Below are 24,690 nucleotides of genomic sequence, written 5' to 3'. Positions count from 1 at the left end.
TTTATTTTTGAAGATAATTATTAATAAAGTATGACTAAGCCCCCCACCGGCCCCACCCTACCACTTAGTGAAATAAAGGTAAATTAGGGAGGAATTTTGGATGACTAGGAAAAATTCATCAAATCCTTTTTATTTCACAAGTCTTCTCTTCGAAGTACCAAACCAAGTTTATGGGAGTTAGGCTGGTTTTTAAATCATGTCTCAACCTCCTCCTGATGGAACATTAGTCGATGAGTAATCAGTCAATTTAGTCCCTAAACTATCACTCTCTCACCAACTTGGTCCCTAAATTATTAAAACCAACTAAAAAGTCCCTAAACTATATTCACATCCTTCAATTTAGTCCCTAAACTATTAAAACCAACTAAAAGGTCCCTAAACTATATTCACATCCTTCAATTTAGTCCCTCGGTTAACTTTTCCGTTAAGAGACTGTTAGTAGTCCATAAACTATAAAAAATACTTCAATTTAGTCCCTAAACTATCTTTAAAAACAACAAAATAATAACAACACTGCTAAATCATTACTGCTAAATCAAATTCATTTTTAACATAATTCATTACTGCTAAATCATCCTTTGTCTCGTTCACTACCTAGTAACAACTAACAACTAACAACACAAATTCGTTCACTACCTAGTAACAACACAAATTCATTACTGCTAAACCAAATGAAACATTACTGCTAAATCAACAAAAACCAAAAAACAAACTTAACCATAATTTAAACCATAAACCATAATCTTCATTACATAAATCAACTAAACCATAATCCATCAAATTCATTACATAAGTCAACAAATCCATTATCCATCAAAAGAACTAACTAAATCACAATCCATAGTTAACTAAAGAACAATATTAATCGTAAACCATAATTTCATTACTAGAAAACTAGCATGCATCATTACAAAAAACCAAATATTATAAGCAACAATCAAACAAAAGCACTAAGTAGAAGGTCCTTCATTGCGTGATCCTCGGCTTAATCCTGGAGTTGGCATGAAAAACGTACCTTAAAACAACGACGACAACCGGAATTAGAGCGTATAGGTGGCGCTAGGGTTTTCAGATTGAGATGATTTGAGAGAGTTGATCGAGAAGAGAGATATAAGCGTAAAAGTAGCTTTTGGATTTTAGGATTTTAAAGAACAGTTAAAGGAAAATATAACGGAGGACTAAATTGATGGATGGAAAATAGTTTAGGGACTAAATTGAAGGATGTGAATATAGTTTAGGGACCTTTTAGTTGGTTTTAATAGTTTAGGGACTAAGTTGGTGAGAGAGTGATAGTTTAGGGACTAAATTGACTGATTACTCTTAGTCGATTCTAGCTGGTTAAAATAGAAATTAATTCGATGAATTTTTTAAAATAATCAACTATGATATTTCCACTACAATTATTTACGTGATTCAGAGTCTTTGCCTTGCCTATGTTCACGTGAATATCTCAACAAATAAGATCACAAGTATATATTAATAGCATTTAGTAATAGTAATTCATCTCAACTAAGAGTTCTATTATTATTATTATTATTATTATTATTATTATTATTATTATTATTATTATTATTATTATTATTATTATTATTATTATTATTATTATTCTAGGACCAATCATTCAGAAGAATCCAAATTTGATTAATGGTGAAAATAATTCTTAATTAGATTTTACTTATTTCGTGGCCGAACTTTAAATTATTGAGACTTCTTCCTCTAAAAATCAGAGGATTAAAAATAACTATAATGCTCATCTCAACACCATCCACAAGCTCCTCTCTCTAGGATGTAGTTGGAGATACATCAACTCTCCACGTGATCACTCAAGACCGGATATCTATAATTCTTCACAATTACTCTTATTTTATACATGATGGTTATGAGAAGAAAATGACCATTCATAAATTATACGCAATGGATATCAATAGTCTCACAATTCCACGTAGTTTTATTCCATGATGATAGTGAAATTCTTCGATAATCTAGATACATACTTTGATCTCTTTGAATGTATCTTCTAAATATTAACCACTTGCATTATTTTTTTAAAAAATGAACTTAATTTATTTTCTACAAAACAATAGTATTAAATTATAAATAAATTAAGCCAAGTACAGTATATAGTTACATGTATTTTTTTTTTTTAATAATTTCAAATAATTTTATAATTTCTATTTCTAATATGAATTTTTAAAATTAGACTTGTAGTACTCTTGTGAAAGAAACAACAAAATACCATTTTTATACGTTGAAAGATCTTTTCACGAGGTAAACTTGCTACCTTAAAGATATGGATCTGGATTCCTTACTGTATGGAATACCATAGTTACATGTAGTAATGCATAATAGCCATTGATATGAAATTGGACAGTCTAAATCAAACATTTAAAATTCAATCTTGACCGTTAATTATGATTAGGCGGACAAAAGTAGTTATTGTGTGATTTAGTAACCGCAACATATCTGTTTCTATATTTCTATAAAGATATAATTGAATTGTTGAGAAAAATAGGAAATTTCTCAGCTCAAAACCTTTGATGTAATAGCTATATTACATACAAAAGTGGATAGAGTGAGAGGATCAATATTCGATGATGATTTTTTGTGTAACATCAAATTGACGTAAACTGAAATCTTATCGTACGTAAGAACTTTAACAAGAGTGACATAAAGAGTAACAGTTTTTGGCTTCCTTCCTCTTTCTTTCGTAACTTGTCTCATTACAACTCTTTGTTTTCATACAACTCGTGTTTTATGAGGAAAGTCTTCATACAAAATTGCATTTGTCTATATGTATCAACATGGGGTTTCGTTTCCATTGCTTGGACTCATTCCTTAAATCAGATATTAGCTATAGACAAGTTATACAAATCAAAAAGAGAATATTGGATGCCAACACTGAAAAATAAGAGAATTTCTTTGTTTGGCACTATCTATCATAATAAAAAATTAATATAAAAATATACATTCTTAATTAATAAATAAAAACTCGTGTACAATAGTTTATTTCTTTAATGTTTATTAAATGTTTAATGGAATGCTTGTGGTAAAAAGTGGACAAAAAGTTCTGTGCAGGGGGGTACAAAACCTTATTACAACTCACTTGTTTACAGTAGTATTTGAAGATTGCCTTTATTAAGTATGAAATACCTGGTCCAAACTATCGTCATTTTGTGAGTGAGATAATGTCATAAACACTTGCATGATTATGTTTATAAATTTGCAGACTTGAGGTGGATTCAACTCTTTCCATTTACAAGATTTATATTTGGAGGTGTTATCCAAAGAATTAGATAGTGAAGGTTTGTTGCTTTGTTTAATAAAAGTGTGTGTAAGTTTTCATTATTATTTTTCCCTTTGACATATAGTGAGTTTACATTTCTGATAAAGCAGAAGGCTGGAGAATATTCTCCTCCCTGCAAAAACTTTTGTAAATTGTGTAGAAATATTTGCATTGACTACTAGCACTAGCAGGTAGAACAAACATACTAATAAAAAGTTGCAACTTGAAAGTATAAATATTCAATACTCTACAATTAACAATGAACAAAGTTGCGAATCAAGAGCTTTGTTCAAAGAGGCTTCTAATTCTGCCATTTTACACTAACTCTCCTATTGATCTATCTACCTATAGAGATTATTCATGTCATCAATACATGAATAAAGACTTAATTTACATCAATTTGGCAATCTTACTAATTTCTAGGGCAGCGAGCTGTCTTTTGTACCGATTTCAAAGGTGGCCAATTTGTCTTAATTCTAAATGGATAATTAAGATCGGTACAAAAGGAAACGAAGTGCGAACCTAAGGAGAAAAAGTAGAACACAGCCGATGATGAATAAAACTGAATGTTTTCTTTGGCTCAATATTTTAACAAAATTGCGGACAATATCTCTCCCATGGTCTTCTCAGGCATGTCCCCTTCTTTGATCTCTTCTGTGGTCTCTAGAACAGCAGCATCTAATCCTAGCTTTCTCTTTGCAATCTCATACACATTTTCATCAACTGTTCCCTTTGTCACCAGCCTGCAATGGAATGCATCATAGGAAAACAATAAGGGAGAGCATTAAAAGAGAAGCAAGTTCCGAGGCTTAGTATCACACCACCCCCAAAAAATAAACCTTGGGTTAGTGCTTTTCTTAATGTTAATGGGAAGGGAGAAAATGGACTAATACCTATAAATGGTTACAGGCTTTGTTTGTCCAATTCGATGACAACGGTCTTCGGCTTGTCTATCAATCTGTGGATTAAAATCCATGTCATGAATCACAACTGTATCGGCTCCAGTTAAGTTTAAGCCTTGTCCACCAGCTCTAGTGGAAAGCAAGCATGCAAATATTGAAGTATCATTATTGAATGTGTCGACTATTGTTTGTCTCTCTGCTACCTGTGTGCTGTAAGTCAAATAGTAATGAGTAAGGAAAGCAGCATCTTGTGAACAATACTTGAAATGGTGCACATTCTAGTGACTGGATGATAAATATTTGATTTTGAAAATCTTCCAGGATACTATAGTAGTATAAAATAGTTGAAAACTTGAAATTATTTGAGAAGGTAAAGAAGAACAAGGACATTAACATCAAATTCTATCTAAAAAACCTAAAGGTGTGCATCTATATTCTGCCCACACAAAAAAAAAAAAAGCTTTCTAACCATAGAAACAAATATCACATAAACAAGCTTTCTAACCATAGAAACAAATATCACATAAACAATTTTTTTCGGATAAAATGAACAAGTAATGCAAATTCGCATCAAGTACAGAAGGTAGAATCAGAGTGCAGGTGTGCAGAAAACAAGGTAGGACAAAATGGTGGAAACGGGAAATAAGTGACATTGTGTTTCTGTAAGGAAACAGTCAAATGAACACAGAAGAAAGTTAACATTTAATTTTAGGAATTTCCAACCGCTTCTATAGCCACTTGATTAGCACGAGTTACTTTAGGAATTTTGTCAAATGTTATCTGTCAGGTGAATTCAAAGAAACAACATTGACTAAACAAAGTTTGGAAGGATTAAGAGGAAGGTGAGTGAAACACATTGGTGGTAAACAATTTTGACCTTTCACCAAAAAAATTGACCTCCCTTTAGGTGGCACTGGGTTCAGGACTTGATTCCGTAATTCTGGGAATGTTGAGACAGATTTCAAGATCCAATGTTTGGTTGTTGATTTGAAAAAGGTTCCCATCCAAAACCCAATCCCAACCAGAACATGATACAACTAATTCTAGGTCTGTTTCCAAGAAGACAATGATATCGTCAAGGTTATCAAACTCAAATTATTAAGTGTTATCAATGGCAGATATACTAGGTATTTCGGCCAATGGGATGGCTAACAAAAACAAAAAATTCACCATGCCATAACTCCAATGCGGAAAATTTGACAAATTGACTACTGAAGAGGGAAGGGTGGTAGGACTAGGTCCCCTTGCTAGAACCGAATTGTGGGCGAGACTGAACTAGGTTTTGGCTCACCAAAGTTGGGCTCATTCATCTTGTTGGCCCGTAGGGTTCATTTCAAACTGGCAACAATGGGTTTCTTCCGTGGCTTTGTTTATGCCATGAGCTATGGGGTTGAGACTCAGAATCGTTCACCTCCTTTGCAAATGGTTTCACTTTGGGATGTTGTGTCTGTGCAGTTAAGTGCTACAACAATAAGGCCAACGGTTTGTGCACTGTGGAATCTTCTCATAAAGCTGTAACATCTGGGTTATTTAAAAACACTAAATCATGGTCATTTTAGGCATATATAAGACAAAATAACCATTATGGATACTATAATACATTTTATTCATGTTTTTTATACTATAATATATACATCATTTGATTGTGAAGAAATATTTTAACATCATAAAATGCATTACCTTCCATCAAGTCGTTTGTAGGTCAACCCAATGACATCCAAAGCCCACTCCAATATATCAAGCATTGATGTCCATTGACTAAAGATCAAGACACGATGACCACTCTTCTTTAGTGATGGAAGAAGCTCTGCTAAAGCCTATATCATACACGTAGTAGTTCAATCTCAGCATGCCCGGCAAATAACTATGCAAAAATAGTATAGTTGACAATTACAAGATTGAGTCACAAAAGCCATACCCGACATTTTGTAGAAAGCATAACATACTTATCTGAAAGGATCCCCTTTCTATCATTGATACTATAATGAAGTAAAAGCTGCAAATCGGAAAGAAAAAAAAAATTGCAGCTTCAAATTTAAGCCAACAATATGCAGAAAGCAGAAACAACAATAATCAAGAAGTTACATTAATTATAATGCCTGTAAAACCTTGTATTAAAGATTGCAACATTTTTGCAAGTATAATAATCAGATTACACCTAGGGATGAGTAACAGAAAACGTAACATGCCAAAAACATCGATGAAGGAATTGTTGAATACTATTGAGATGATTACCAGCAAACCTAAATTGACTAAATAGTCAATAGTAGCTAGAAATCAATAAAATACACCCATGTTGGGATGGTATACAGGCCAGGTAGCAGTATGGAACCAGTCAATTTATTTCTTTATTAAATATACAGTTACAACTATTTGTGCTAACTGTTGCACAGATGTATTAACTGCCATAACTGATCCTGTTAGTTATATACACTTGGTAAAAAACACTATATCTTTGTATTAGAATCATAGTGAGAACAACACAAATCATTTGCATTCCCGAAGACACGCCCACTTTCTTGAAATTGACTAAAACAGAACTTGTATTGATGGTGATAAACAGTATGTATATTACAGAAGAATTCACCCATGTAATCCCAGAGGTAAAGCTCCTCAGAGAAGAGAAAATATTCTGCCCAAACACTATAGGTTCTAACCGTAAAATGATACTCCATGATCCCCTTCTCTCCACAACCCCTTATAACAAACTTGGCTAGACCTACACCATTTGTCACGTCATCTAATTCTCTCCCTTTCTATATTTTCCCGTGTCACTATTTTGGCAAACTATTCTCAATTGGGTCCTATTACTCAGAGAAACTTAATATGGTACAGATCCCTAGATCATAATGCTCTCTCCCTAAAAACATCATCCTAGAACAACACCACAGGATCGACATAAACTCCTCCATTCAAAAATTTTAAGCTGAATCTAAATTCTCCAGCAGCCAGAGATGGCTCATGCCTCTATTACAATTCCTGGTTCAGCTCAAGTAAATTCTCTCATCGTCATCGAGTTACCAAAAAACTAGATGGTCAGAACTTTCTGTAGCGGCACCAGAAAATTGAGCCTGTCGTGAATATCAAGGCTCCCAGACTCCAATATTCCATTGTTGTACCAAAAATTCCTCCAGTCATAACTGGATCGAGACTCGAATTACATCAACCATTCATATCTTGCTAGGAAACAGCAAGATTGGATGTTTCCTAATTTGGTTTTATAGGTGCATAGCAGTGCTTTAAGTGAGAAAGAGGAGAAACCATCAGAAGGATATTTTGAAGTGCCGTTACTTCTCCTTTTCATTCACTCTACATTTCTAGCATGTAGTGAGTCCGCCCCTGTTGTTTCATTTTGACCACTGGAAACCAATTTTTGTTTAGCATCTCCAAACATCACAGTTTAATAATATGCTCTCCTGTTCAGAAAAACTATTCTTACACTAGAATTGATATTGTTGTCACAACTTTGAAACTTGCAAATGGTACCATAACATTTATATGATTGATCAACAATTGCAGACTCGGCTAAACACAAAACCTGTCACAATCAGATGAGACAGAAGGATGTAATCGATTTTTCGGGTGTTGAGAAAAATGGGGTGAACTGACTGGAAAAGCAGGAGTGAAGGAATGCTTGGCAAACAGAGATTTTGCATTTTGAGTACTGGGTTTGTGAAGGGAAAAACTAACTCTAAAGAGTTTCTTAAGCACTAAGGTGGAATTCTAAAATTTTAAAAAAGCTGCCTACATAACAAAGGGTGGGGCTATATAAGTTTTCTCCACGTGCAAATACCATAACGAGTCCAACTCTTCCCTGTACCTTGCTATGGAGGGGAGATCTATAGCACCTAATTTCCATTTTTAGTTTGTTTAGCTACCAGCTGAAAGCTATAAATTGAACTAACATCTCGTTTTATTGACAAGTAGGGTTAAGTAACCCTGGAACTTCATTGCAACAGACAACTTCAAATGGAGAAGGAAAACAAAATCTAACGAACTACTTGAATTGAACATATTGGTGAAATGCAACTATATGGGGATAAGCAAGGACATTGCATTTTCTGAGTAGAAGATTACCCGGTGAATGGAGAAATCATTGTAACTTTTAAGCTCCTCTATAACTCTGTCCATGGTACATTCAAAGCCAAAAGCACCTATAGGATGCAGCTTCCTAGCAAAGCGAACAACATCCTCATCATTATAAATTCTCCGTATCAACAAGGGGTGGTTTGCTATCTGGAATAGGAATGAACAACATATATCACAAAATGAATAGAGTTATAGGAATCCAAAGAGGAAAGATAGCTGGATTTTAAGTCAAATATAAAAATGTACAGAAGCAAGAACCTTCCGGAACTGAACAAAATAATTATTTATTTGCCGTCGAGGAAGAGCTTCAAGAATACTTTTTGAGTTCAAATCAGAACATTTTGTTAGCCGAGCTTTTGAAAAAGCGCGATACTCTTCAATGGCTTCCCTGTATGCATGTTCCTGTTGCTTTTCCATTATGACATATTGAACCTGCAGTAACACTGAAACTTTTACAATACTACCTTTGGTCACAATTATAAGAGAAAAAAACAAAAAAACATCAAAACCAATTAACTTAGTGATTACACTACCCTTTTGAATACTTTTCTAAATATACCCTTATGGGAAATTGTGAGACATGAAATACACTTGCAAATACTAAAAGGGCGATCATTTTAAATGAGGGTAACTTTCCCATAAAAAAAACTTCAGAATTCTCTTATAATTAGGACTGGCGGGAGTATATAACAAGTTTATAATAAATAGGAAAAAAAAGATTTGTTGAAGATGAGGAGCATATCGACTCGATGAAATCAGCATAAAAGGTAACAATCATACCTGCTGTGTTTTTTGAACAAGTTGTTGCATTACATCAGATTTCAGACGCCGCAAAATAAATGGCCCTAAGATAGACTTCATACGACTAACTAAATCTCTATCTTCTGCACTTAGTAACTTTTTTAAATCAACATCCTCAGAAGCAAAAATATCAGGCATCATAAACTCTAACATAGACCATAACTCCTGCAACAAATTCATGACAAGACAAGGCTTACTTCAGGAAATACATTTATATTAGTGCCAGCAAACTAACAGATAGAGATGACAGAGATTTTGGTAAATATGTAAATACATTATCCGCACATAATATAAAAGACAAGATGGTTTTTCCCTGACAGTTACTATGTAAATACATTATCCGCACATAATATCAAAGTTGTGTATCTCCATACAGTTTTCAAAAGGAACTGTATGATATAATATGTATGGAAAACAGGAAGTTTTCATCATACGACAATACATCAACATTGAGATCAATAATCTACAGATATAGTATAACCAATAAGCGCAACAGTTTTGTTAACCTATTTTCTAGTATTTTAATCTAAAACCTTCTAAATTTATAAAAATATAATGCTAATGAAGAAATCTGTTAGGCAAGCAATAATGTCTGGTGTGCAGGTAGACAGTATTGTGAAGGCTAAGCGGAAAATTCACTATGTGAATAAAAGATATCTAAAGTAGCAGGGAAAAGTGGGGAAAGTGACATGTGAGAATCTGAGAGTCTGCAATGTCTTTCACTGCCTATCATTTTTCATTATGCTTTTTCTGCACTGCAGTTTAAGGGAAATTAAAGAGGTCTTCCCCTGCTGTAAGTGGTTAATCTCCATATTTTCATGAAGAAATTAGAGTTCCTGTCAGAAATTTCTCAACTAACTAAATGGTCCTTTAACCACTAATCCAGTAGTGCAGAAAGTCAATTACAACCATCTCCCACCTGAAGAGAAACAAATGAACTAGAGGAGATGCTTGATGAGTTGAGGAAATTGAATACCCACCTACCAATCCCACTTTAAAAAAATTATCTCATGCCATTGGATCCATAAACTGTGGGTTTCTACATTCCACCCAAACAAAAAGCCTTTGGATCTAGAGAACATGGCAGCCATGTGGAGAAGGCAAATTAGTGAGAAGAGCACAGTCATCCGAATCAAAAGGTTCAAAACATGCGGAAAGAAACCCTAGGTAGATGCCCAAACCAGAGAGGCAGAGACAACCTCCTAAAAATCTGCAGGAAATAAAATCCATAAATTTGCTTCTTTTCCTTAAAAATAAAAAAGGTGTGACCTGTGAAATGTAACTAAAACACCGAAAACCAACTCTCAAATACTCAAACCTGAAAAAAACCAACTCACCTCTCTCAAAAACACTCCAAGTCAAAACATATAACACTCCAACTCTTCTGACTAAATGATTATTCACCCTCAACTTTTGTTCCACTTATAGCATGTTTGAATCAGCGTGTCAATTGCCAATTCCACATCCTAATGCACCTTTTAACATGATTTCAAGAAGCTCCTATATGTTGCTTCAGGGTTGACGTGCAGTAACACCACAATTTCAAAAGTTTCCAAACATATGCTTAGTCCCATCCGGCATCCCATCCACCCATTTCTTCTACGAAAAGTAACGCAAGGGGCCCAGTCATGAGCCTCCCATGAAGGTGTATCTCACAAGGGCGGGAAAGGATATATGGTGGGCTACACTAAAAGGAAGTCCATTACCAGTGGAGAGGATCCTATTTTAATTTTGCTGAGGCCAACCAACAGGACACAGACAATTAAAATAATGAAATGTCAAACATTTCGGCTGATAGTCACAGTCAGTGCATAAGCACTATGCCACTATGTAATGTCAGAGATTTAAGATATAGCAGACTAGAAGGTAAGTATTTGTATCAGGCTTCAAAAGCTAATTAAGTTTCCAAAAATGCTCTTAGTAAATAACAGTGTAATATTGTCCAGCCAAAACATATGGATATTTTGCATGAGAATAAATTATTCCAATAATTTGGTCAATAACAGGAAACAGTTAAATGAAAAAATAGCCACATTGCAGCAATAACATTCGCTACATAAGTAATACATACATGTAGATCATTTTGAAGTGGTGTCCCTGTCAGCATCAAGCGTTGGTTCGCACTTCGAGCAACAGACATCAGATTTTTCCACCTAAAACTATTTTTGTCCTTCAAAGCATGTGCCTCATCCATCAGCACACAGCTCCACTTCCAACGTTTCAGGATTTTACGATCATCTTTCTGCTGTGCACTAGAGCAAATATATATTTTAAAACTACAATTAACCTATGAAAAAAGTCATATAAGTAGCACAAAAGTATAGAGGAAAGAACCTGTGCCGTTCAAAAAGTGAATAACACACAAGAAGAACATTAAATGGGGGAGGCAATCCTGACTTGGACAAAGAGTTCAACTCCTTGCAGTATGCTGTGCGTGTAGCTCCATGATATTGAAGAACAGAAAAGGATGGACACCATTTCTTTAGTTCCCTTTCCCAGTTTTCCAAAACAGAAGCAGGACAAACTATAAGATGTGGACCAGAATCATTGTGCAAGTGATTCAACAAATTCAAATATGTGATTCCCTGAAAACAAAAACACACACATATCTTACTCTAAAAAGTCAAGTCTTACAAGCAAAAATAGAGAAATAAACAAACAAAAAAAGGAAACACACCTGAACCGTTTTGCCAAGGCCCATTTCATCTGCCAATATAGCTGTGTGAAACATGAAATCAAAAGTCAACCATAGTGAATCACGAGATTCATGACAACCATACTAACCTTTAAAACACAAATAATCTACCATAATCAAAACCACAAAGCTTCTAAATAAAATCACAGTGACACTATACACACAAAACTATTGATTCCAATTAACATAAACTCAAAAGCTGCAAACACCAAACACATAGCAAGCATGTCATTCCACGACTATGAATGCAATGAAGCACATGTAGTTACAAGATTGAGAAATCCATGATTCTATTCTCTATTAAAACGCAATAATAAGAAAGCAAAACATGCAACATTTGTAATCACCAAAGCATAACCAAAAACCTTAAAAATTACCTCCTCCAATTCTCTTCCGATACAACAGAAGTAAGAAATTAACACCAACAAGTTGATACGGCTTTAACAGAGGTTGAAAATCCGAATCCTCGGAACCACATGCAACATCAACATCATCCTACAAAAACCCCCACAAACACTTTAAAATCACTAAATCAAACTTCAAAACCAAAACTCTAAAAAAAGAAACAAAAAAAAATATATATCCAATTTTTCTTACAAATCATAACCAAAAACCAAACCTGAGTAACGATTCTAACTGAAGAAGATTCCACCTCAGAATATCTCTCACAAGCAACTCCAGAAGACCCAAACAACTCTCCCTTCAACTCCACAGAAATCCTCGCACACTTTTGCAAAGCCTTACCAACCAAATCATCTTCATTCCCTTCATCAATCGCATCCTCCACTTCATCTTCCGTTGAATCAATATCAAACACTTCAACATCAACATTATCACCGACGCCTCCGGCATCCTCCTCATCCTCATCATCGATTATAAACCTCCTTCCAGGTCTCGCCGTTGGAGCCGCTTCAACATCATCCACATCAGCATCCTCTAAATCATCGAGACATTCAAAGTTGTTGTTGTTGGTGGTGGTGTTGTTGTTATTATCGGCTATGTGATTGATTTCGACGCAATCGTCGTCGGAGGAAGCAACGGGTTCGGGTTGGGGTTCCGAAAGAGGTTTATAAGCGAAGGAGTCGAGAGGCGGCGGTGGAGAGCGAGGTCGTTTGAGAACTCGTGAGGGTTTGAAAGAGTGATTTTCCCATTCGTCGTCTGAGATTTCGTATAACTCGGGTTTCATTGTGTGACCTAGAAGGTGTTTGATGAAAGGTCGGAGAGAGAAATGAGAGGAAAGTGTTGTAAAAAGAGCGATGAGCGCGGGGAATGTGTAAAGATGCGTATACGGAAGGGACAATGAGGCAGTGTACTACTCGATCGACGTTAGGACTACGGTACCCGTGATGACGCCCGTCAAAAACTTTACTAATTCTCTAGCTTCCTTTTTAGTTTCTTAATTTATAATTTTATAAATTTTAAATTTAAATGGTTTGTCAAAAAAAAAAAAAAATTAGTAAAATTTTGTAAGATATGATATAAATTTTAGGCTTAAATGCAGTTTTGGCCCCCAAGTTTTACAATTGCTTGATTTTGGCCCCCCACATTTCAATTGCTTGATTTTAACCCTCTAAGTTTTACAATTGCTTGATTTTAGTCCTCCAAGTTTCAATTGCTCGATTTTGGCCCCCCAAGTTTACCCCATTTTGCATTTGCTAGCCCCCGTTGACTTTTTTGACAAAAAATTACTTATGTGACATTTTAAAAAAAAATTAAAAATATGTTTTAATTAAAAAAAATTAAAAAATAATAATATTTGCTTTTATAAAAATGTATTAATTTTTTTTTTAATAAAAGGTTTAATAATTATTTTTTATTTAAAAAAAAGTTTACAAAGTTTTTAAAAAATAGTTCATAAAATGTTTTTTTACTTTTTTATATAACAAAATTATTTTACAAACTACATATAATAAGAAAAATATTTTATAATTTAGTTTTAAAAAACAATTTGTAATTTATTTATTTATTTTTAAATACTTATTTAATTTTAAAATGCTACATAACCAATTTTTAATCAAAATATTCAACGGGGGGCTAGCAAATGCAAAAGGGGGTAAACTTGGGGGGCCAAAATCGAGCAATTGAAACTTTGAGGGCTAAAATCAAGCAATTGTGAAACATAGGGGGTTAAAATCAAGCAATTGAAACGCGGGGGGCCAAAATCAAGCAATTATGAAACTTGGGGGGTCAAAACTGCATTTAAGCCTAAATTTTATTGAGCTCATATGTCGAGCTTGGCCCACTATTACATAGGGTTAAGATCGTCTTCTCTCGTCCAACTAGACCTGTCAAAATGGATTACTCGGATGGGCCATCTCGTCAAGTTTGATTTTTTCTTGGGTTTAAGTCTTAAAAATCCAAGCCCGAATTATTTCCGAGTTTTTTAGAACGGTCCGTCAAAGCCTGATTAAAATATGGGCTTGCTCGAATGCAGGCCCGTTACGAGGGAGGGCAAACATGACCCGAGACCTCAAATTTTTTTTTTTCAAGCCCATTATTCAAAATGAGTATTAACTATTAAGTATGTTTTCGAAAAAAAATGTCATGAAATCTCAATTTGTATGTTTTCGAAAAGCTTTTTTAAATATTTAAATATCAAACACACAAATTTTAAAATAAAATTCACTTATTAATATGCTTAATTAGTGCTTCAACACTATTTAACATTTTTTTTTTGTTAAGTAGTTCAATGGTTAAAATTTCACCCTTAAAGTAGATAACCGTGATTATCGAGGTTCAAACCTCAATCCTCTGCATATATAATGTCCTGCCAACTAAGTCAATTTCATGGGACATTTATTTTTACATTTTATAATTCCATATATTTGTCTTTTAGGCTGTGTTTGGAACAAGAGAAACAAGAGAGAGAGAGAGAGAGAGAGAGAGAGAGAGAGAGATGCGAGAGAAGTATGTGAGAAAGTATGCATTTCTCCTTATTGATACGACACACTAAATAAGCATGGGACCTACCATGATTTTTGTTTCTCTCCAAATCAGATAAGAAATGGGAGAGAAAGCATTTGTAAGCCTCTCCTAGCGTCTCACTCTCATATTGCTTGAAATTCATGATCTTTGCCTTTCTCTTTTGGAAATGTTTATGGGTGAAAAAGTGTTCCAGAAACTTATCCTCCAGCTCCTTCCACGTCTGGATGGTTCAATTGGGTAAGCATTGCAGTCATTCTTTCGCCATACCCGTTAAAGAAAAAGCAAACAGTCGTAGCTTCTTCTGATCTTCAGTGATCTAGTCTGGCACCTTTTGTATCTAGCAGGTCTCAAAGAACCGGATGATATGGTCTTATGGGTCTCGGTTAGCTCTTCCATCAAACAAGTTCTCTCGTAGTCCTGCTAGAACGTTACCTTTTATGTCAAAGTTGACTGGTTGGTTGGTCGAAAACCAGGAGATATTTGTTTAGCATCGGATCTCTTGCAGTAGTCTCCCATCGTTCGTCTAGGTTGTGTTGCCATAGCTTCTATTTTCTTTTTAGCTCTTAGATGCTTTTTGGTTCTAGATCGTACTCAGCGACTTTTGTATCTATTTCCTGCATGCACTAAGGTAATTACCTTTAGCAGCAGAGTTTTAAGTATTATTTTTGGTTGTTCTTTTGTGCAATAATTCAACCACAAGGAGTCCCATGTAAAAGAGTTGGATCATTAGGATCGCTTAAGTACCAAATCTTGCCTAGCCAGAATCGTCCGATAGTTTAATCTTTGCAAGAACGGGTTTTTTTTAAAAAATTATTTTTTTGTTTATTTTTGAAAATTTATAATTCCTAAACTACGCTAATGACTTTGTAAACACAATCCCCGGCAACGGCGCCAAAAACTTAATCGTGACTCTGCAATTGCACAGAATCGCAACCAAGTAATAACGTGATAAGTTATCGTTCTCCACAGAGATTGTGCCAAAATTACTAGTTTCGCTTAGGAATTTAGAATAATAAAGTGTTTTGCATTCGCTTTGATTATTTAAAAGAGTTTTACTTTTAATAAAAATAAATAACAATAAAGTAAAGGACAAGAAATTAAAAAGCAATAAATAAAATAGTGTGTGTGTGGCCACATGGGATGTGCGGTTAAGTGTTATATTATACTACTCCGTCCCAAAATATAAGCAAAAAGTGGTCAACTAAAGTGGATGTATTTGGTTAAAAATTTAGTCCAAATACATTCATTTTGGTTGACCACTTTTTGCTTATATTTTGGGACGAAGGAAGTACCTCATTACTCTTGTTTGGTAACTGACGTTATACTATACCTCATTACTAGTTATATGACCCGTGCGGACCACAAACAAAGTGTCTAGTTTCTCTTATATCAATCAATACAACAAACCTACTTTATTTTTCACATATTTCTCTCTTCTCAAACTCTTTCTCACATATTTCTCTCTTTCCACTTTCTTCTCACAGCCAAACGAACCATTATAGAGTACTGTAACTTTATTGAAAAAAAAAATAGTACTCCATCCGTCCCAATTTGATTGATATAGTTGACTTTTGTGCACTATTCACACATATTGTTTTGACCTTATTTTTATATTAATAATCAAAAATAAATATTAGCATATAAGATGTTGTTTGATTCGTCTCGATGAGTATTGTCAAAATATCAAATTTTTATAATTTTTACTATTATACAATTAAAAATATTAATCGTCAAAATTATGCATCGACATGCGTGAAATAGTCAACTGTGTCAATCAAATTTGATCAGAGGGAGTATAAAATTTTTAGAAAAACAAAAGGTGTCGGTCAATATATAATCTCCCGCCGTATACACACTCGAAAAAACTCCCCCCCACATTCAAATTTCAAGCGGGCATTCCAAAACATTTCAGTTCCACCTCAATTCCAAATTTTGAATGCCTTGGGAGTTGGGAGTATTCTTCATTTCTTCTAGAACTAGACAAAACATATTCAATGAATATTGAGATGTTAAACAAAAAACAAAAAAGAGAAAGGTTAACTTTGTACTCTTATAAATTATAATAATATGCTTAAAAAAAAAATATAATAGTAGAGTTAAATAAGTTTTTGGTCCTTTTAAATATTTGAAAATTTGTTTTTTATTTTTTATTTCAACAATTTTTGATCTCTCAAATATTTTATATCACAACTTTTAGTCTATAATTTTAATCAAACTTTTGTATACTTTCACATTTTTAAATGATTTTTTATTTTCATGTTTATAATATTATAGGAATATCTTCCATAAAAATTTAGAACTTTTAAACATAAGATGCATTATTTATGATTTTTTTTTGACTAAAAATGAAATTTGAGATATTTATAGGGACCAAAAATATATTTAATCCTGTAATATATGCATAAAAGGTTATATAAAAAAAATGTTTTTAGTTCTTATAAATATTTAAAATTTCATTTTTAATTTTGTAAAAAACTCTAGCAAGTTTTGGGCTTATAAAATATTTGGCGTCACAATTTTTACTCTCTACTTTTAATCAATTCATGCGTAATATTCAAAAGATTGAAATGTCAAATTGAAAATATTAACACCACTATATTAAAATCTTCTTACCAACCAAGCTAAATGTACCTAACAACTTTGTTCACCCCGGACATGAGTTTTGTTAGAGTTAAAAATTAAATTGGGTAAAATTTATAATTGTATATATATAAAAATTATTTATTGTTATAAAAAAGGTGTTTATTTATTATGAACAGTTTTTACTTTTTTAAGACTAGATGCATGATTTTTTATTGGAAAATTGTTTTATACTCCCTTTAGTCCTTAATATAAGAAGAAATTCATTTTCTAGATACATTGAAATATAAATGTATCTAGACTATATCATAGACTAGATACATTAATATTTCAATGTATCTAAAAAGTGAATCTTCTTTTGTATTAAGGACCAAAGGAAGTAATAATTAAGGAGAAAGATAACGGGCACATGTTAAGATGCTTAATATAGATTTTTTTTCCCGCAATCAGTATTTACCTAAGCTTAAAGTTGTGCATTCAACTTTTTCAAAATTAAAATAGTATTTTTTTCGATACAAAACTTCTTTTTTTTTTTCCGATAAATCTATACAAAACTTTTACTTTTAATATTTTTAACATGTGCTATAATGACACATGTTATCAAGACCCGTTAATTAATATGAATATGAACAAATAATTGACCTTTTCTATTTAAAAAAAAAACATTAATAACTACTCCATCTGTTTCATTTTAAATGACATTTATTTTGACCAAATATATTGTATTCATTTATTTTATTCTAACTGTATTTTCAAAATATCAGATTCTTATAATTTTTATTAATAGAAAATTAAAGATATTAATAATCAAGATCAATGGTAGTATTTTAGAACGAAGAGAGTAATTACTTGCTTTGACCGTTTCAAAAAAGGATATAATCAAATTTGTACCTGATCTACGTCATTCCGTATTAAAGATATTAATAATCAAGATTAAGAGTTGGGATCCTCTTCATTTCTTATTCTTTCCATTTCTTTTATTACCAAAGTTTTTAAATACTTTTTGGTGTATAACTATAAATGATATTTGGACTCACTTAGTGATATTGTGATTCTCTCCATTTTTGCATTTATATTCCCAAAACTATATAATAATATAGGAAATGAAAAGAATTGGAAACGAAGAGAATCCTAACTCCAAGATCAACGGTCAATTAAGTTACTTATTTTAGAACGATGAGAGTAATTATTTACTTTGACAGCTTAAAAAAAATCTAATCAAATCTGTACTTGATCTACATCCTTGCATATTTCCATTCACATTAAAAAATAAATAGAAAAACTTATCATTTTTTTGGTAAAAAAAAAACTTACTCCTTTCGAACTTTAATATAAGCAAAAAAATTCAATTTATAGATACATTAAAATATTAATGTATGTAGACTATATTATAAACTGGATACATCAATGTTTCTATGTAACTAAAAATAAATGATTTCTTATATTATTAACTACTTAAAGGAATATCATTTAATAAACCTTAAAACAAAAACAAAAGAACTTTAAAAAACTGAAAATAAAAGAAGCAATCTCTCTTGTCTCTCTCCTAGTCTCATCGTCATCATCACCAATACAAGGAATGAGTTTGAAACCTAAAACTCAAATTAGGTAACTTATAACATTCTCACGCATCTCACACTTTTTCTTACATCATTTCTACAAAACTTCACAAACACAACACTTGACAACACAACACAAACACAAGTAACACTATTTTCTGTTCTATTTCCAATGTCCACAAAAATCCAATGTTTCTAACTCCTTCATAGTTCATACATCATCAACATAACTAAAAAAACACATTCACACATTTTCTTCATCACTTCATAGCAATAGCAACAAAAAAATCCCAAAAAAAAAATTTAAAAAATGGATCCTCAAAACCCAAACCAAAACCCATCTTTTCCTTCAGCACCACCTGGTATACCTATCCCAGCTCCAATCCTAACTCCGAAGCAAGAGCCTCTTGACGAACCACTTCAACCGAACCTAAACAATCTTCCAAACCTCAATCTTAACCTCAATTTAAACCACAATAACATTTCTCAAGAACAAACCCTAACCCACTCCGATGATTTTGGACGTGTGGCTGAGCTTTTCCGAACCAATTTCAGCAATGGACTTCAACAAATTCAAAACGACGTCGTCGATGATCCTAATTCACGCGCCATCGTTCCTGTTCCAGACGCGCCGAGAAATGAGGAGAATAATAATAACGCTCCGGCGGGTGAAGTTGCGGCGGCGCAGAGGCTTCAACGGAGATATAAAGAGCTTGTTCGTGTTTCAGATCTTGGTTTACCGGATCAACGACAGTTTCGTGAGATGGTTAGGAGAACGAGAATGGTTTATGATTCTATTCGAGTTTTGGCTGTGGTTGAAGAAGAGAAGAGAGTTGATGTTCGGAGGGCGAGAAGCGATTTGAGAGCTTCGGCGGTAATGAGAAATCATGGTTTGTGGCTGAATCGTGATAAGAGAATCGTTGGGGCGATTCCTGGTATTTGTATTGGTGATGTTTTTATTTATAGAATGGAATTAGTTGTGGTTGGTTTACACGGTCAACCACAAGCTGGGATTGATTATTTACCCGGTAGTATGAGTTCGAATGGAGAACCAATTGCTACTAGTGTGATTGTTTCCGGTGGTTATGAGGATGATGTTGATCAAGGTGATGTTATTATTTATTCTGGTCATGGTGGTCAGGATAAGAATTCAAGGCAAGTTTTTCATCAGAAGTTGGAAGGTGGGAACCTTGCTATGGAGAGAAGTATGCATTATGGGATTGAAGTTAGGGTTATTCGTGGTGTTCGGTGTGAAGGTAGTTCTTCTGCTTCTGGTAAGGTTTATGTTTATGATGGATTATATAGGATTGTTGAATGTTGGTTTGATGTTGGTAAATCGGGTTTTGGTGTATATAAGTATAAGTTATGGAGGATTGAGGGTCAAGCCAAAATGGGTAGTTCGGTTTTGAAGGAGGCTCTTATGCTTAGGAGAGATCCTTTATGTTTTAAACCCATGTGTGTATTATCGCTTGATATTGCCAACGGGAAGGAGAGTGTTGGTATTAGGCTATTTAATGATATTGATAGGAATCATGATCCAATGTGTTTTGAGTATCTTCCGAAGGCTACTTTTCCACCGTTTGTGTTTCATCAGAGTGGGAAGACGACAGGCTGTGCATGTGTGGATGGTTGTACGGAGGAATGTTTTTGTTTCATGAAGAATGGAAATGAGTTTCCATATAGTCAAAACGGGCTTCTGTTGAAAGGGAGGCCATTACTTTTTGAATGTGGTCCTTTTTGCCATTGTCCGCCTCATTGTCGTAACCGTGTAACGCAAAAAGGTCTTAAACACAGGTTGGAAGTGTTTAGATCTAGGGAGACTGGTTGGGGAGTTAGGTCTTTAGACCTTATTCAAGCTGGCGCATTCATATGTGAATACACCGGGGTTGTTTTGACTAAGGAGCAAGCACAAATTTTTACCATGAATGGTGATTCATTGATATATCCGAGTCGGTTTGCGGAAAGTTGGGCGGAATGGGGTAATTTATCCTTGATAGACGCTAATTATAAACGCCCGTCGTATCCATCGATTCCTCCTTTAGACTTTGCTATGGATGTATCTAGAATGAGGAATGTTGCTTGCTATATCAGTCATAGCTCAACTCCCAATGTGATGGTTCAATTTGTGCTTTATGATCACAATAATTTGATGTTCCCTCACCTTATGCTATTTGCAATGGAGAACATCCCTCCATTGAGAGAGTTCAGCCTTGACTATGGGGTAGCCGGGGTAGCTGATGAGGAATTGACTGGCAAGCTCGCTATATGCATGTAACTGAATATTTTGAAAGCTTCACAGACTTTATGTTATGCTGAAGCTGAGTTTTGGGCATGGTGTACTGAGGTAAAGCCAACGCCTTTAATTTAGCTTGCAATATGTAACTTAGTTTTGGGCTATTTTGAATGCCGAGTCTTCCATGTGATTTCATTGTACTTGTCTTCTATGCTTTGATGAATATTTAATGTAAACTCTCTTAGCCATATGAGTTACACACATATTGTTCATTAAAACTATGTATTATTATGGTCTTCCTGACAGCCGGATGTACCTCAAATGATGGAAAGTTTACTATTTGTTGTGACTTTGAAGATTGTAGTGACATGTTTAATATCTTATCATAGTATGCTTTACAAACTGATTATTATCATGGTTGCTTTGATAACCTTTTCGTGCCATTTCATCTGCTTTGAAACATTCCAAATCTGTTTGAATTTTTTAAAAAAATTTCTTTGGTTGTGTTTACGGTTCATTATAAGTAGTGACTTGACATTTCAACCAATGAGACAATGAACTAGCACCCTCACCTAGTCAATCAACTGTTAGTTTTATAAACTTGGGCGCTAGGCTAGTTTCCTAGCAGAGTTATTTGTTCCTAATTTAGTCCTTTTCTTATATCATGTCCACTCACCAACCTCAAAATTCTCACCCGTCATCTTCCTAAGTTCTGGTCTTATTTTGCATTTATTATTTAGCTCTGAGGGAAATAGCTTGGTAATTACATTTACTATGAACCTTTGATTAGCATACTGTGATTCTTTGCTTGTATAAAATGTGCTGCTGTCATCTTTATACAACAGCTGAAAGATGGTCATAAGGCTCAAGTAATTTCAGTTAGATATTCATCTGGCCCCACTTCCTATTGGATTGGCTACCGAGATTCTCTTCACTTAGGCGTTTGCAGTGTCCTTGAGGTTTGCTCCTAACTTCTATGAAGCCAGATCGGTGCTTTAAATATTGTGTATCTTTAAAAGGTCAACACAATTTGTTGCTAGTTTGTCATCGTATGAAAATTTTCTTGATGTTTGCATTTAGAACTAGTTGATGGCAACTATTTATAGTCTATATGTTAGGGGAGGATGCCTACAATATAGCCGAATTTTGGCAATTGATCCTTTTGGAATTTCAAAAAAATAATTATTAGCCCACCTCTTAGACGTATTTTTTTGGTAAATTTATATTTGATCCATGACAGGAATCCACTATTTTCACCTAAAGCATAAGCCAATTGGTAAAGGGCCATAAATTGTTTATTTAACACTTCCTTACAAGCTATATATCTGTGTAGACTTGAATCTTAATGCATGGAAGTGAACTCTTATGCTAAAATTGAACTCTTATCGTCCTATTCTAAAGAATGGGGCAACAGGATATAGTCCTTTTTTATTGAACGCTTAACGTACCTAGTATTATTTGGTAGTCTAGTCATTTTCATTTTTATTATGTGATGCCCCATGCATTTGTTAGTTTAAATATGTATATCTGGGTCAGATTTTCACCAGCTGACATTGTCTCTTTTGTGCCAGCCTCCTTTTTTAACACGTAAAATTCAACCAAACATAGTAAAAAAATAGTCATTTCTTTGAGTACAAACCAGTAGCCTTGAATTAAAGTTGAGGGCTTTGTTTTGCAAACTCCCTTAGGTTGATTTAGGGGTTGAGCTTTACATTTGTGTTGTCCTTCCATCCCTATTCCCACCCAGCCATTAAATTAAAGTTGAGGGGCTTGTGTGCAAAAGAAGTAAGGTTGATTTATGAGAGATAAATGCAAGTCAGAAATTGGTGGAATCAATAATTGAAATAATTTGAAAAATGGGTTCCACCAATTTTACATTTGCATCTATCTCACTCATAATTGGCGCAAGAAATAGAAAGGATATTGACCCCCTGACCGCTCCTATTTCCATTCCCTTGAAATCATTGCATCCGACCAAACACGGCCTTTGAACACTACATATCTGATTGCTTATAAAAAGTTCTTTAGTTGTAACCTTAAGGTGAAGAGGTTGCTGCTATCCATCTTCCTTGGTTTGTATGACTACAGATTGGGCTTCTTATCGTAGAAAAAAAGTTCCTTAACTAACAAAACTTTTTCTGACTTAAAATCATGACATCAATATTGCTGGATTGTGATATTTTATCCTAAATTTTGAGTTAACCGTCATTGTTCTTATCTTTTGCTCATTTTACTGTGATTATGAGACTTCTATAGTGAAGAGGAGGCTCAAATGAGTGGTCAAGGGTATATGCAGAAATCATAGCATGAATATTGCCAGTTACTTTATCATATAGATTAAAGATATATATTAGATACCACTATTATGAAACTAAACTTTCGTTCATTTAACTTCAAAAGTTTTGCTTGTGTGCTTTTTAGCTGACCCTTCGGCCACTTGGCCCAATTCGTGCTTACTATATAATGTATGAAATTTGTACACTTTGTAAATTCCAGAGGTAGTTAAGTCGTTGATTTTCTTTCAAAATTAGCTTCTTTTATCCTTGTTTTTTTTTTTTGACAATATTTATCACTCAATATATTCTGCTTTTATTCTTGTTTGTTTTTATTCTGCTTTTTATTCTTGTTTTAATCACTCAATATATTGTGTATGGTAATTGTGTTATTACTTCTAGTTCATATATTCAGGCCAGCTGATTTGTGTTAATATTTATTTGCAGATATTTAAATTTTTGCAGAAGAACTTTCATCAGATTTCAACCTCAACAATGTACAAGGAACAAGTATATTTGCTAGTTTTATCCAACCCTTGTTTGCTAGTAGATGGTACTTCTCGTGGTTTTGAAGTTCAGGAACTGAAGTTCTCCCCCCACCCCCCCACCCCACCCCACATTTTTTGTTGATTGTTATACCTTATCTTGGGCAAAGCATGCTCGTGTCTTATATCGTTTAAACCACAAGTACCGCATCTATATTAACTCTTTTTTACCTCTTATTTTGGGGAACTTGTATATGATGTAAGTCATAGATGAAGCTTGTATAATGATTATACTGGCGGTCGAAATGATATAGAGCCAGCATGCTGATTGTAGGCAATTACAATTGTTACTATGACCTTGTTTGATTTATTTGAAGGGTCTGATTATTACCTTGAATGAGGAAAAACCAATCAAAATGTTGTTGTTGTCCCAATGTTGGTTTGCTATTTGCATATAAACTCAGGTTCTTCGATTCTTAAATGCTTACTCCCAGTCCCCATGTGTAAAAAAATCAGAAGTCTGTTAAAGATTAATCTCATAACAAGTTTTAGAGCGGTAATTAGTGAGTAACAACTAGTTAGTGCTGCCTTTCTTCGTTGTCTTGTAGCTTGTTGGCGGCTTGGACTGAGTTCTCTGGTTGCCGAAAGTTATTTTCGCACCTGTTGTTTCTGTCAAGCTAGCAGTGCAGATGCTACTGTCATTGGTGAATTTGTCATCCTGTGTTGTTAAGTTTGACATTTGTCCTCGTGGTTGGGGGTTTGGTATAGGGGTGTGTGAGCTGACAGTAAGTTTGGCTCTTCAGTTTAGTTTTGTTTGGAGTTAGGTGGTTAGTTGGTTTGTAAAAGCTCTTTGTTGTCTTAAGCT

At 34.0% G+C, this 24,690-nt stretch overlaps 2 protein-coding genes across 3 annotated transcripts; one reads left to right on the top strand and one right to left on the bottom strand.

The window, feature by feature from the left end:
* Positions 1 to 3,475: 3,475 nt before the first annotated feature.
* On the bottom strand, positions 3,476 to 13,174 carry LOC123910502 (protein CHROMATIN REMODELING 19). The gene is made up of 12 exons (XM_045961630.1): positions 12,390 to 13,174; positions 12,148 to 12,265; positions 11,753 to 11,793; positions 11,410 to 11,660; positions 11,147 to 11,327; positions 9,055 to 9,240; positions 8,533 to 8,706; positions 8,263 to 8,421; positions 6,104 to 6,181; positions 5,866 to 6,002; positions 4,177 to 4,395; positions 3,476 to 4,026 (listed from the first exon to the last, which is right to left on the bottom strand). Exons 1-12 carry the CDS (start codon positions 12,954 to 12,956, stop codon positions 3,864 to 3,866), a joined length of 2,274 nt encoding a protein of 757 aa, XP_045817586.1. The 5' UTR covers positions 12,957 to 13,174; the 3' UTR covers positions 3,476 to 3,863.
* A 5,570-nt stretch (positions 13,175 to 18,744) lies between these two features.
* On the top strand, positions 18,745 to 24,163 carry LOC123922357 (histone-lysine N-methyltransferase family member SUVH9-like). Of its 2 annotated transcripts, XM_045975088.1 has the most exons (3): positions 18,758 to 21,178; positions 21,913 to 22,026; positions 23,788 to 24,163. In XM_045975088.1, the coding sequence occupies exon 1, from the start codon at positions 19,145 to 19,147 to the stop codon at positions 21,107 to 21,109; it is 1,965 nt and encodes a 654-aa protein (XP_045831044.1). In that variant the 5' UTR covers positions 18,758 to 19,144; the 3' UTR covers positions 21,110 to 21,178; positions 21,913 to 22,026; positions 23,788 to 24,163. The 2 variants fall into 2 exon arrangements, with proteins under 2 accessions (XP_045831039.1, XP_045831044.1); XM_045975083.1 differs by lacking the exon at positions 21,913 to 22,026 and having other exon boundaries at positions 18,745 to 21,178.
* Positions 24,164 to 24,690: the final 527 nt, after the last annotated feature.

The sequence above is a fragment of the Trifolium pratense genome, linkage group LG1 (assembly GCF_020283565.1).
Source record: "Trifolium pratense cultivar HEN17-A07 linkage group LG1, ARS_RC_1.1, whole genome shotgun sequence".
Taxonomy (NCBI): domain Eukaryota; kingdom Viridiplantae; phylum Streptophyta; class Magnoliopsida; order Fabales; family Fabaceae; genus Trifolium; species Trifolium pratense.
Note: the sequence above shows the minus strand (reverse complement) of the source record. Positions and strands in the feature narration are given on the sequence as shown.

Coding starts and splice junctions, on each gene's coding strand:
- LOC123910502 (XM_045961630.1), bottom strand. CDS start 12,956: ATGAAACCCGAGTTATACGAAATCTCAGACGACGAATGGGAAAATCAC. Junction 8,707..9,054: donor TTGTTCAAAAAACACAGCAG/GTATGATTGTTA, acceptor GTGTTACTGCAG/GTTCAATATGTCATAATGGA. Junction 4,396..5,865: donor TACAAACGACTTGATGGAAG/GTAATGCATTTT, acceptor TTTGACTTACAG/CACACAGGTAGCAGAGAGAC.
- LOC123922357 (XM_045975083.1), top strand. CDS start 19,145: ATGGATCCTCAAAACCCAAACCAAAACCCATCTTTTCCTTCAGCACCA.